Source organism: Salmo salar, chromosome ssa10 (assembly GCF_905237065.1).
Source record: "Salmo salar chromosome ssa10, Ssal_v3.1, whole genome shotgun sequence".
NCBI classification, from domain to species: domain Eukaryota; kingdom Metazoa; phylum Chordata; class Actinopteri; order Salmoniformes; family Salmonidae; genus Salmo; species Salmo salar.
In genome coordinates this window covers 40920026-40932437 of record NC_059451.1, presented here as the reverse complement: position 1 = coordinate 40932437, position 12412 = coordinate 40920026, and the positions used below count along the sequence as shown (strand labels likewise).

The 12412-nt window shown below is 43.6% G+C and overlaps 2 protein-coding genes across 6 annotated transcripts; one reads left to right on the top strand and one right to left on the bottom strand.

The window, feature by feature from the left end:
* Positions 1-672: 672 nt before the first annotated feature.
* Positions 673-7314, bottom strand: cssa10h8orf82 (chromosome ssa10 C8orf82 homolog). 2 transcript variants are annotated; one of them, XM_014123288.2, is made up of 4 exons: positions 6859-7314; positions 6723-6771; positions 2345-2527; positions 673-2195 (listed from the first exon to the last, which is right to left on the bottom strand). In XM_014123288.2, exons 1-4 carry the CDS (start codon positions 7027-7029, stop codon positions 1849-1851), a joined length of 750 nt encoding a protein of 249 aa, XP_013978763.1. In that variant the 5' UTR covers positions 7030-7314; the 3' UTR covers positions 673-1848. The 2 variants fall into 2 exon arrangements, with proteins under 2 accessions (XP_013978763.1, XP_013978764.1); XM_014123289.2 differs by having other exon boundaries at positions 2366-2527.
* A 262-nt stretch (positions 7315-7576) lies between these two features.
* Positions 7577-12139, top strand: si:ch211-191a24.4 (MARVEL domain-containing protein 3). Of its 4 annotated transcripts, none has more exons than XM_014123283.2 (5): positions 7577-8192; positions 8592-8706; positions 8843-8964; positions 10574-10734; positions 10980-12139. In XM_014123283.2, the coding sequence occupies exons 1-5, from the start codon at positions 7766-7768 to the stop codon at positions 11487-11489; spliced, it is 1335 nt and encodes a 444-aa protein (XP_013978758.1). In that variant the 5' UTR covers positions 7577-7765; the 3' UTR covers positions 11490-12139. The 4 variants fall into 4 exon arrangements, with proteins under 4 accessions (XP_013978758.1, XP_013978762.1, XP_013978759.1 ...); XM_014123287.2 differs by having other exon boundaries at positions 7913-8192; positions 8532-8706; XM_014123284.2 differs by having other exon boundaries at positions 8089-8289.
* The last annotated feature ends 273 nt before the right edge of the window (positions 12140-12412 follow it).

Sequence of the window (12412 nt, the reverse complement as noted above, 5' to 3'; positions counted from 1 at the left end):
CATAGGGATGCGTCCAAAAACGCATCCTATTACCTACAGTGCACTATTAAGGGGTATAGCCAATAGTGACATTTGGGATGCAACACAGTGTTACAATATTTTTGAAACATTGATCGTTGGTGACATGAAATGGGCACATGATGTGTCAATTGCGTTGACATCAACCTACTAACTGCCAGTAAACTTCATAACCTGTCTCCTGGCCATGTGCCAACAAGCTCGCATGCAAACGTTGCCCTATTGGTCACCAATTCATCCCACACATTAAGCCAACAGATAGTGATATGTTAGTGTAATTTGTCGACTAGAGACAAGGGTAAATGATACAATGAAAGTTAGAATATAAACTAACATTATATATTATGAAACCATCTGCTGTAAAAACCCATATGGATTTATGCAACAGCTTTAGTATGAGTAGGCTATGATATCCCCCAGTGACCATAAACTGCATACTTGAGGAACCATAGGGAAGAAGGACATTGAGAAATCATGGCTCTAAACAGATGGGAACAAAACTGAGGAACTAATGGATGTAAGTGAAAGTCAGTTTGTCATTTAACTACTGTAATTGTACTGTGATTTATACAGTGATCTATAGACCCCTCACCCAGAGATAGTGTCCTCCTTGCAAAGCATTACACCATAATAAAACATTTATAAAGGCATTCAGTGTGTGCAGATGCATTTTAATCATAAAAATATGTTTCATCCTTATCCAGTTTATACAAATGCAAGGGTTCCCTCTAGAGGTTTTTATTCTCGAAGCAGAGGCCCCATGAGTACCCTTATAGCAAAAGTAGTAGTTTATCAATTGTTGGTCCACTATCTACAGAACCTACTGGCACATCAGCTATTTGTAGATAAACAGCTGAGGTTGCATCCCAAATGGCACAATACTCTCTACATAGTGCACTACTTTTGACAAGAGGGCCCTGGTCAAGAGTAGTGTACTATAGGGAATAGGTTGCCATTTGAGACAACCCGAGTGTCATTGGTTGAATTTCTGTGGCCACTGCAAAGGCATATTTCACAACACTGCATAGTATTTCTCTCAGGAGGTCCTTGTAACCCAAAACTCCCCGGTTTCATTCTCGTGGACAGATACACGTACCATACAGATACACGTACCATACAGATACACGTACCATACATAGTTGTAGCATTTGTCGACAGACTTTTATTCTTTTCAGATTTTTCTTCACTGATCATTTGGACAACTCACAATTTCACATCTTTAGAATTTCTGAATGCGAGGGGGACATTTGGCCCATAGACTGGCCCATAGACTTGCCCAACGCTGGCTGAGAGTTTCCGTTTAGAAGGGTGGAGACTTCGTTGGTATATTTTCTAATACGTCGCCTCCATGAACTCGATCGAGCATCTGACACAATTATGCAAGATGTTACTTCTCCCGAGATTACATTCACTAGACAGTGCAAACAGGGGAAAAATGTTTCTAAATTAATGGGTACAACTTGAATTTGTCCAATAGGAGGAACTGATTATTAGCATTTTCTGACTGTTAGAATTTGTATGCTCCTGACCCGTTTGGGCCAAATTATCATTACCGTTTTGATGAATGATGTGCACTGTTCTGAATATCACAGATAGTAATGTAACAAATATACATAGCCACTCGTCTGCATCCCAAATGGCACCCTATACCCTACAAAGTTCACTACTTTTGAATAGCGCCCTATCTACTCTAGTCAAAAGTAGTACACTATATAGGGAATAGGGTGCCATTTGGAACATAACCATCATGTCCACTCTATATATTGCCTTTCAATTGGCAACTTTTGGGTATTCATCTTCTGCCCACTGAATACAGCAGTGTTATTCTGATCAGCCCATCCCTCCCTCCTCTTCAGGGGGGAAACATCCTGCCAGTTCATTAGTCAGTGTGTGCTGTTGTCCTGCCCACAAGAAGTGTGTGGGCTGTTCTGATTGGCGTTGTTGAAGTGGGTACAGGAAGAAGGGGCTGAGCTCTATGGCGAGGGCGGAGCGCACCAGGCCGACGCCCCCCAGGCGCTCAGAGCAGGGGTGGTAGACACGCCCAGTCCCAGGATGCATGTAGAGAGACTTTGGACGGAACTTGACGGCCAGCTTGTCACCGCCCCAACAGAACGACAGTAGCTCTGGGGCTCCTCCTGTCCCCACATCTGTCAACGTACCCCCAGTGGTCTCTGTCCCTGTACCGGTAGAATAGACAGATAGTTTGTCCTAGCTTCAGCTTGCTCTTTGGGGTTTTAACAGGGATAATGCAAAAGCACTTCGTGACAAATGATGTAAAATGGCTTTATAAATAAAATGTGATTGATTGATTGGTGGATTGACTGACTGATTGGTTGATTGACTATACCCCCAGCGGCCGGCATCAAGTGGGTGAACACCAGCGGACGGTCGTCACATCGCAGGAAGTTTCTCTCGCGGCCACACAGGGACAGGAAGGGGAAGTCGTCCTGGTACCGCCCACTCTCGTTCCTACGGAGACGGGTGAAGAAGAACACCAGGAAGTGCTTATCTGAAAACAGAGAGAGAAAGAGGGAGGAGCGATGGGGGAGGGAGAGCGAGAGGGGGGAGAAATAGAAACACAACCACTGCATAAAACACAATAAGAGTTCATTCTTACTATAAATCAAGTTACACTAACTATACTTAGCCTAGATAACACTGCTCCTGCTCTCAAAATACACTACATGACCAAACGTATGTGGACACCTGCTCGTCGAAAATTTCATTCCAAAATTATTGGCATTAGTATGGAGTTGGTCCCCCTTTGCTGCTATAACAGCATCCACTCTTCTGGGAAGGCTTTCCACTAGATGTTGGAACATTGCTGCAGGGACTTGCTTCCATTCAGCCACAAGAGCATTAGTGAGGTCGGGCACTGATGTTGGGCGATTAGACTTGGCTCGCAGTCAGCGTTCCAATTCATCCCAAAGGTGTTTGATGGGGTTGAGGTCAGGGCTCTGTGCAGGTCAGTCAAGTTCTTCCACAATGATCTCAACAAACCATTTCTGTATGGACCTCGCTTTGTGTACAGGGGCATTGTCATGCTGAAACAGGAAAGGGCCGTTGCCAAAAAGTTGGAAGCACAGAATCGTCTAGAACGTCATTGTATGCTGTTGCGTTAAGATTTTCTCCACTAAGGGGTCTAGCCCGAACCATGAAAAACAGCCCCAGACCATTATTCCTCCTCCACCAAACTTTACAGTTGGCACTATGCAGTCGGGCAGGTAGCGTTCTCCTGGCATTCGCCAAATCCAGATTTGTCCTTCGGACTGCCAGATATTGAAGAGTGATTCATCACTCCAGAGAACGCATTTCCACTGCTCCAGAGTCCAATGGCGGCGAGCTGTACACCACTCCAGCCGACGCTTGGCATTGGCCATGGTGATCTCAGGCTTGTGTGCGGCTGCTCGGCCATAGAAACCCATTTCATGAAGCTCCCGACTAACAGTTCTGCTGACATTGCTACCAGAGGCAGTTTGGAACTCGGTAGTGAGTGTTGTAACCGAGGACAGATGATTTTTACGCTCTACACGCTTCAGCACTCTGCGCACGCGGTCTGTGAGCTTGTGTGGCCTACCATTTCGCGGCTGAGCTGTTGTTGCTCCTAGACCTTTCCACTTCACAATAACAGCACTTACAGTTGACCGGGGCAGCTCAAGTATGGCAGAAATTTGACAAACTGAGTTGTTGGAAAGGTGGCATCCTATGACGGTGCCACGTTGAAAGTGACTGAGCTCTTCAGTAAGGCCATTCTACTGCCAATGTTTGTCTATGGAGATTGCATGGATGTGTGCTCAAATGTATACACCTCTCAGCAACATGTGTGGCTGAAATAGCCGAATCCACTAATTTGAATGGTTGTACACATACTTTTGTGTGTATATACATACTTTTGTGTGTGTGTATATATATATAGAAATAATGTGTGTGTTCCCCAATATATGCAGCATGTATAGAAAGTATGCTCCCCAATATGTGCAGCATGTACACTACCGATCAAAAGTTTGGGTTCACTTAGAAATGTCCTTGTTTTTGAAAGAAAAACACATTTTTTGTCCATTAAGCCTGTAATCGAACCCACAAATGCTGATGCTCCAGATACTCAACTAGTCTAAAGAAGGCCAGTTTCATTGCTTCTTTAATCAGAACAACAATTTTCAGCTGTGCTAACATAATTGCAAAAGGGTTTTCTAATGATCAATTAGCCTTTTAAAATGCTAAACTTGGATTTGCTAACACAACGTGCCATTGGAACACAGGAGTGATGGTTGCTGATAATGGGCCTCTGTACGCCTATGTAGATATTCTATAAAAAATCTGCCGTTTTCAGCTACAATAGTAATTTTCAACATTAACAATGTCTATACTGTATTTCTCATCCATTTTATTTTAATGAACAAAAAAAAAGTGCTTTTCTTTCAAAAACAAGGACATTTCTAAGTGACCCCAAACTTTTGAACGGTAGTGAGTGTATTTATAGTGTGTTCCCCAATATGTGCAGCATGTATATATAATATGTGCAGCATGAATATATAGTGTGTGCAGCATGTATAGTTGAAGTCGGAAGATTACATACACTTAGCTTGGAGTCAGTAAAGCTCGTTTTTCAACCACTCCACAAATTTCTTGTTAACAAACTATAGTTTTGGCAGAAAATTATGTCATGGCTTTAGAAGCTTCTGATAGGCTAATTGACATCATTTGAGTCAATTGGAGGTGTGCCTGTGGATGTATTTCAAGGCCTACTTTCAAACTCAGTGCCTCTTTGCTTGACATCATGGGAAAATCAAAAGAAATCAGCCAAGACCTCAGAAAAAAAATGTAGACCTCCACAAGTCTGGTTCATCCAAATAACCTGAAGGTACTATGTTCATCTGTACAAACAATAGTACGCAAGTATAAACACCATGGGAACACGCAACCGACATACCGCTCAGGAAGGAGACGCATTCTGTCTCCAAGAGATGAACGTACTTTGGTGCAAAAAGTGCAAATCAATCCCAGAACAACAGCAAAGGACCTTGTGAAGATGCTGGAGGAAACAGGTATAAAAGTATCTATATCCACAGTAAAACTAGTCCTATATCGACATAACCTGAAAGGCCGCTCAGCAAGGAAGAAGCTACTGCTCCAAAACTGCCATAAAAAGTCTGACTACGATTTGCAGCTGCACATGGGGACAAAGATTGTACTTTTTGGAGAAATGTCCTCTGGTCTGATAAACAAAAATAGAACTGTTTGGCCATAATGCACATCGTTATGTTTCGAGGAAAAAGGGGGAAGCTTGCAAGCCGAAGAACACCATCCCAACCGTGAAGCGCGGGGGTGGCAGCATCATGTTTTATTGGGTGCTTTGCTGCAGGAGGGACTGGTGCACTTCACAAAATAGATGGCATCACGAGGTAGGAAAATTATGTGGCTATATTGAAGCAACATCTCAAGATATCTGTCAGGAAGTTAAAGCTTGGTCGCAAATGGGTCTTCCAAATGGGCAATGACCCCAAGCATACATCTAAAGTTGTGGCAACATGGCTTAAGGACAACAAACTCAAGGTATTGGAGTGGCCATCGCAAAGCCCTGACCTCAATCCTAAAGAACATTTGTGGGCAGAACTGAAAAAGCGTGTGAGAGCAAGGTCTACAAACCTGACTCAGTTACACCAGCTGTCAGGAGGAATGGGCCAAAATTCAACCAACTTATTGTGGGAAGCTTGTGGAAGGCTACCCAAAACATTTGACCCAAGTTAAACAATTTAAAGGCAATGCTAGCAAATACTAATTGAGTGTATGTAAACTTCTGACCCACTGGGAATGTGAGGAAAGAAATAAAAGCTGAAATAGATCATTCTCTCTACTATTATGCTGACGTTTCACATTCTTAAAATAAAGTGGTGATCCTAACTGACCTAAGACAGGGAATTTTTACTAGGATTAAATGTCAGGAATTGTGAAAAACTGAGTTTAAATGTATTTGCTTGAGGTGTATGTAAACTTCCGACTTCAACTGTATATATAATAAGTGCAGCATGTCTATATAGTACGTGCGGCATGTCTATAGAGTACGTGCGGCATGTCTATAGAGTACGAGCAGAATGTCTATATAACATGTGCGGAATGTCTATATAATATGTGCAGAATGTCTATATAATATGTGCAGAATGTCTATATAATATGTGCAGAATGTATGCCTGAAAGCTGTAAAACAGATGCAACAGTTTATCCACATTTAAAATTCCATCCCAAATGGCACCCTATTCCATACATACAGTAGTGCACTAATTTTGTGTCCTGGTCAGAAGTAGTGCACTACATAGGGGATAAGGGTGTACCATTAGCATGCTCAGTGTTCTGCTGACTAAGATTGCAGAACATTGAGTACAGGTTCTGGCCTTAACCCTGAGCGTACACTACATCACCTCCATATGTTCTCTAGGTGGGAGCTGAATGCCAAACACTGGGTGTTGCTTACAGTAATGCTTGGCACATGACATAAGACTACACTGAGGCTCAGCTTGTGTAGTAGCAGGGACAATCATGTTTACAACAGAATATGAAGACTGAATAATGAAGGTCACCACAGCATCTCATATATAACCACGGGCAGAGATGATAAGATAACCGTCAATATTACCTTTGTAAGAGGGTCATTTTTACATCTGGAAAGAGGTAACTAGACTGCTCTGTGTGGTGTGTACTTTAAATACCTTTGAAGCACGTGACAAAGTTTTTCACTTTCGTGTCATCAAGGAACAGCTGTGGTAAAAACAGAAGTTTAGTTAGCTGATCACTGCAACGAAATAATTTCACTATTTAGTTGTATTTTTTGCGTAAGACATTCACCTGTCCTTGGTGGTCAATGTAGTAGAAGTATTCCCGAATGCGCGGTTCGGGGCTCTGGCCTTGTATGTAGGTGACGTTAGTACGTGTACCAAACTGGGTTACAAACCGCACGACACTGAGGTACCGCAACACCCTCTGCCCACTGTTGACAACCACAGCCCCGCACAACATACTGAAACCACCCGGTAGAACTATTGGACTTTTGTTCAACTATGATCAGTGTCCTCCGTGCAGCGTCAAAAACATGGCACATACAACCGATGTACAGACTTCAAACGTGAGTGGAAATATATTAGCTGACCTGTCTGTATCCTACTGACAACGTGATGTTATGAAGCTTTGGTAGCTTACTGCCGGAAGCGCAGCTTTCTATGGCGGTCGGACAAATCCCGTTCATAAAGCTAGCTACTGCTACCAAGTGGATACATTAAGAAATACACCAAATACATTGTTACAAAAATACCTTCTGTACTGTACTTTCAGGAACAAAGTATCTGTTCTTCATTTTATCCCGAGCCTTTAAATATGTCGATTTACAAATGCAAATTGCTGGATTTATTGCGAGAAAATAGACAATTTAAATATAGGCTATTGAAAAAGTATTTATTACAGGACCCACAAGTGCATAATGGTCCAACAGGCCTAAGTGAACTCCCTGGCTCTATTCCATGAAGATTGGCCTACACAGCATGGCTACATGAATACCAAAAAAGGCCAACTTCATACCACCAATAAATCTAATGATGAGTCATACTTTTAATATGACATTATACAGGCATTCAGTGACAACAGTGGCGTAGTGTGCCCATAAACAAATCTTGACAATTGTCATTGAAATTCAACCACACAGTAGGCCTATGCATACAAACGACCTCATCTTCTCATAAGACATTCCAAGGCTGAATTAATGGAGAGTCAAAGCAACATTCTGGACACCCAATCAGAAGCTCCATTCGCGGAGATGGGACGAAGTAGACAAAGCGGCCGATTCAGGCGTACTGGTCATTGCTTGGTCAGATACAAATTCCGTGTTAAAAAACAACTGGAAACTCGGGAAAAAACGAGCTCCGACTGGGAAAATAGATTTCAACGGTCATCAATCTCGGAATTCCAACTCGGGCCACTTGCTGGAGCTCCGACTTTACAACCTGAAGATCATGATTTGACCTCGTTTTTTTCCGAGTTCCCAGTTGTTTTCAACGCGGCAAGAGTCCCCAAGGCTGTCATTGTTACCAACCTCCACAGTTTCTTCTCCTCCACCTTTCTTATTCGAGCGAGAGGTTTCCGCCTTTACTTCTTCTCTGGTGGGTGGAGTCGGTCACCTGAACAACAAGGTAGGACATATTTATTGGGTGAGCGAACTGAGATCTCCACAAAAATGTTTACATTTTCGGATTCATAGTTCACCAAACGGAATCACCTCAACTGCCAGTAAGTTTTTTCCCCCCCTACTTGTGTTCCCCTTTATGGTTGTTTGGTTATATTTACAGTTGAAACTGTTCACAGTTCAGAGCGTAAATGGCTGTGGTCTCCGAGAATCATACGTTGTTGAGACTTTTATGAAATGTTTTTACTTTCATGCCTAATCAGAATCACAGGCTACAGCCATTCTATTTCACTGCATTTTCTTTTTACACAATCTGTGGTTTGTCACTGTGGCTCTATGTTCAAAGGTCGGGGTTGTATGGCGCGTTTATGACATTTGGTGACACATTGGGTGTTTTTCCGGGCAGTTATGAGCCAGCCGCACAGAGGGCAAAGGGGGAGAAACGGCGGTCTCCACGAGCATCGGGAACACAGGCCACGACGGGAGCTGCAGCACAATGATAGACAACCATCAAGCGACAGGTGTGTTCACAGGATGTTCACATGCACAGTCACTAGGCATCTATGGTGACAGACTGCATGATGTAGCCTGTCTGCCACCCCCTAAGAGCTGGTTGTAGGAGAGAGAAGCACTTCAACCCTCTCTCTCCCCCCTCAGGTCCTCTTCTCAGCCTCCATATTACAGGGACTCCACACCCCCTCTTAAACATGTGCGGCACCAAGAAGCCCCAGGAGAGGATCATAATGGGTCCAAATGCACCAATATCTGCTCTAGGAGAGGTATGTAATGTTAGTGTCTTAGATTGGGACAGAGAGTAGAGGGAGAGAAACAATTGTGTGGAGAACGTGAGTCACAATAGACAGACTGTCATACCTGTGACGAGGAAGTAATTGCCTGTGTGGTTAGCTGAACACTGCATCACACACAAACACTGTCAGTCATAGTGTCAGGATTTAGTTTCCCTCTCTTCACCTAAACTACGCCTACACCCGCCCAGTGATACTACTACCCCTGGACATACTTCTCCCTCCGAATACTGGTCAGACCGGTTCTCACTTAGGCTAGTAAAACTGCACTTTACTCGCTTTGCTGTTTTAACACGCACACACCTCCTGTTGCTTTGATTTGAGCAGAGAAATGTGATCAGTTGATTATGGGAGAAAGGTGATAAATATAAAGGAAGTCACACACTCTAATTATGCTCCCAAACATTTAATAAAGATAGCCCAATTGGTAAAAGACCAAGTCCATATTATGGCAAGAACAGCTCAAATAAGGAAAGAGAAATGACAGTCCATTACTTTAAGACATGAAGATCAGTCAATCTGGAAAAGTGCAGTCGCAAAAACCATCAAGCACTATGGCTCTGAGGACCACCACAGGAAAGGAAGACCCAGAGTTCTCTGCTGCAGAGGATACGTTCTTTAGTTACCAGCCTCAGAAATTGCAGCCCAAATAAATGCTTCGGAGTTCAACAGACACATCTCAGCATCAACTGTTCAGAGGAGACTGCGTGAATCAGGCCTTCCTTCATGGTCGATTTGCTGCAAAGAAACCACTACTAAAGGACACCAATAAGAAGAAGAGACTTGCTTGGGACAAGAAACACGAGCAATGGACATTAGACAGGTAGAAATCTGTCCTTTGGTCTGAGTCCAAATTTGAGATTTTTGGTTCCAACCGCCGTGTCTTTGTGAGACGCAGACTAGGTGAATGGATGATCTTTGCATGTGTCGTTCCCACTGTGACGCATGGAGGAGGTGGTGTGATGGTTCTTTGCTGGTGATACTGTCAGTTATTTATTTAGAATTTAAGGCACACTTAACCAGCATGGCTACCGCATCATTCTGCAGCGATACACCATCCCATTTGGTTTGCGCTTAGTGGGACTATCAATTGTTTTTCAACAGGACAATGACCCAAAACACACCTCCAGGCTGTGTAAGGGCTATTTGACCAAGAAGGAGAGTGATGGAATCCTGCATCAGATGACCTGGACTCCACAATCATCTGACCTCAACCCAATTGAGATGGTTTGGGATGAGTTGGACCGCAGAGTGAAGGAAACAAGTGTTTCGCATATGTAAGAACTCCTTCAAGACTGTTGGAAAAGCATTCCAGGTGAAGCTGGTTGAGAGAATGCCAAGCGTGTGCAAAGCTATCAAGTCAAAGGGTGGCTACTTTGAAGAATCTCAAATCTCAAATATATTTTGATTTGTTTAACACTTTTTGGCTACTACATGATTCCATGTGTTATTTCATAGTTTGTCTTCACTATTATTCTACAATGTAGAAAATGGTAAAAAGAGAAGAAAAACACTTGAATTAGCAGGTGTCAACTTTTGACTGGTACTGTACATGTGACTAAATAAAAAATTGAATCTATAGGTATCGTGTTGATCTGTTCAGTCCTGACCAACGCCCTGGTCCTGATCTGTGTGGTGGCAGCTCAGATGGTGATGTCAGGCATGTCTGCTATGGGCGGCCTGGCAGGAGGCAACTTCAACCTTAACACTAACATCCCCTTCGAGGGCCAAGAGCTGCAACAGGTACAAGACAGAAACAAGTGCCGTGTCCCAAATAGTACCATATTCCTTATATGGTCCACTACTTTTTGAGGGCTCTGGTCAAATGTAGTGCACTATATAGGGCATAGGGTACCATTTGGGATGTAGTCATGGATTTCAAAGATCCTTTGTCATAACACGGTACATTCTATCATAGCATCTCCACAAGACAGTTGTCTACATTTCCTGTTATGAAGACCCCACCCTAACACCGTACTTGATTGCAGGTGAGAGACCTGGACATGCAGTACAGCCAGATGAGAGCTCCGGGAATCTACGGGGGCGTGGCATTTGCCCTTGTCTTCGGTGTTGTCTCCCTCTTGTTCGTGGTCTCAGGGAACAAGCCCGCTCACCTGCTGGGCCAGAAGCTGCTGATGGGAGCGTTGGTGTTCCAGGGTTTGGGGGCGGTACTCTACGTGGTGGCGGTGGGGTTGTACCTCCATTTTGTCATCCAGGTAAACAGTACAGACGTGTGTAAGAGAAGGGAGAGGCTGTACGCACGTTCAGGTTTAACCTGGATGAACTGTGATGTGGGAGGGGCAGACGCGGCCGTGGCTTTGTTCGGGCTGATCACTGCGATACTCTACACTGCTGGTACGGTGCTCACGTTCCACACGGTGCGCTGGGTCAGGGGCTACCTGAAGGATCGCAGGCTACACGAGGAGAGAGATAGACGCCCCCCTAGTGCCAGCTCCCACCCACATAGGGCACCACTACGGTCTGATACCGCTCTGTGACGGAGACGCAGGTCGAGCCCCAAGTGGCACCCTATTCTCTATAGAGTGCACTACTTTTGATCAGGGCCCATAGGGCTCTGGTCACAATAAATAGATTATGTAGGAAATCGGGTGCCATTTGGGACGACGCCACAGATGAACCCCGGAAGGGACCAAAGTGCTTTTTCACTCGATCCCTTTTCATTAAAACGGTCTGTCCATTTTTGACAGTAATGGGACTTGCAACTACCCACTGGGCAAAGATGTCTGTTTAAAATCTAGTTTTGATTTACTTTTGAGTTGTCAACAGTTAAATCAACAAAAATGTGAACCATGTCATTGGATTTAGGTTTAAAGTTGGGTGGAAAAAAAGACAAATAGCCCTAACTTTTTACAAATCCAGTAAGTTTGATGTTGATTCCAATATCACATTGAATGCTTTTGTTGAAATGACATGGAAAAAATGTTTGATTCACCCAGTTTGTGCCCAGTGGGTAAGGCATTTGCTCTGTAAACTTCTGTAAAGCATGGATTTGATATGAGTTCCTTTTTAACTGCAACATGAATGACCCACTGATCTCACAGACTGGTCTTGTTATTCATCAATAAAACTTTTGTATGTGTGTGTAAATAGAGGTTGCATGTAAATAAACCTTTACATTTATCTGCCACTCAAGCTTGATTATTTTGTATTTTCTAGTAAAACTCAAACATTTTGCTATACAAGACATGCCACGATGCCACCATGTCAGACTGGCTAACATTTCAGAGGTGTGATACAGTACATCAGTTATCCTGCTAGGGGCAGAAGTGCTCCATATAACCACTCCCAACCCCTCCCCAGTCCTGTCCCTGTTACTGGGCCACTTTGAAGGTCGAGACTGACTGATCAACAAATCACCTGGCATAATAAATAACTACTCATTATTATTTGTAGATCAGTC

Excerpts from the sequence above, each read along its gene's own strand:
- cssa10h8orf82 (XM_014123288.2), bottom strand. The coding sequence starts at position 7,029 with ATGTTGTGCGGGGCTGTGGTTGTCAACAGTGGGCAGAGGGTGTTGCGG. Across the intron at positions 2,528-6,722 it reads CTTTGTCACGTGCTTCAAAG|ATAAGCACTTCCTGGTGTTC; the intron begins GTATTTAAAGTA and ends CTCTGTTTTCAG. Across the intron at positions 2,196-2,344 it reads TATAGTCAATCAACCAATCA|GGACAGAGACCACTGGGGGT; the intron begins GTCAGTCAATCC and ends CTACCGGTACAG.
- si:ch211-191a24.4 (XM_014123283.2), top strand. The coding sequence starts at position 7,766 with ATGGAGAGTCAAAGCAACATTCTGGACACCCAATCAGAAGCTCCATTC. Across the intron at positions 8,193-8,591 it reads TCGGTCACCTGAACAACAAG|TTATGAGCCAGCCGCACAGA; the intron begins GTAGGACATATT and ends TTTTCCGGGCAG. Across the intron at positions 8,965-10,573 it reads CAATATCTGCTCTAGGAGAG|GTATCGTGTTGATCTGTTCA; the intron begins GTATGTAATGTT and ends TTGAATCTATAG.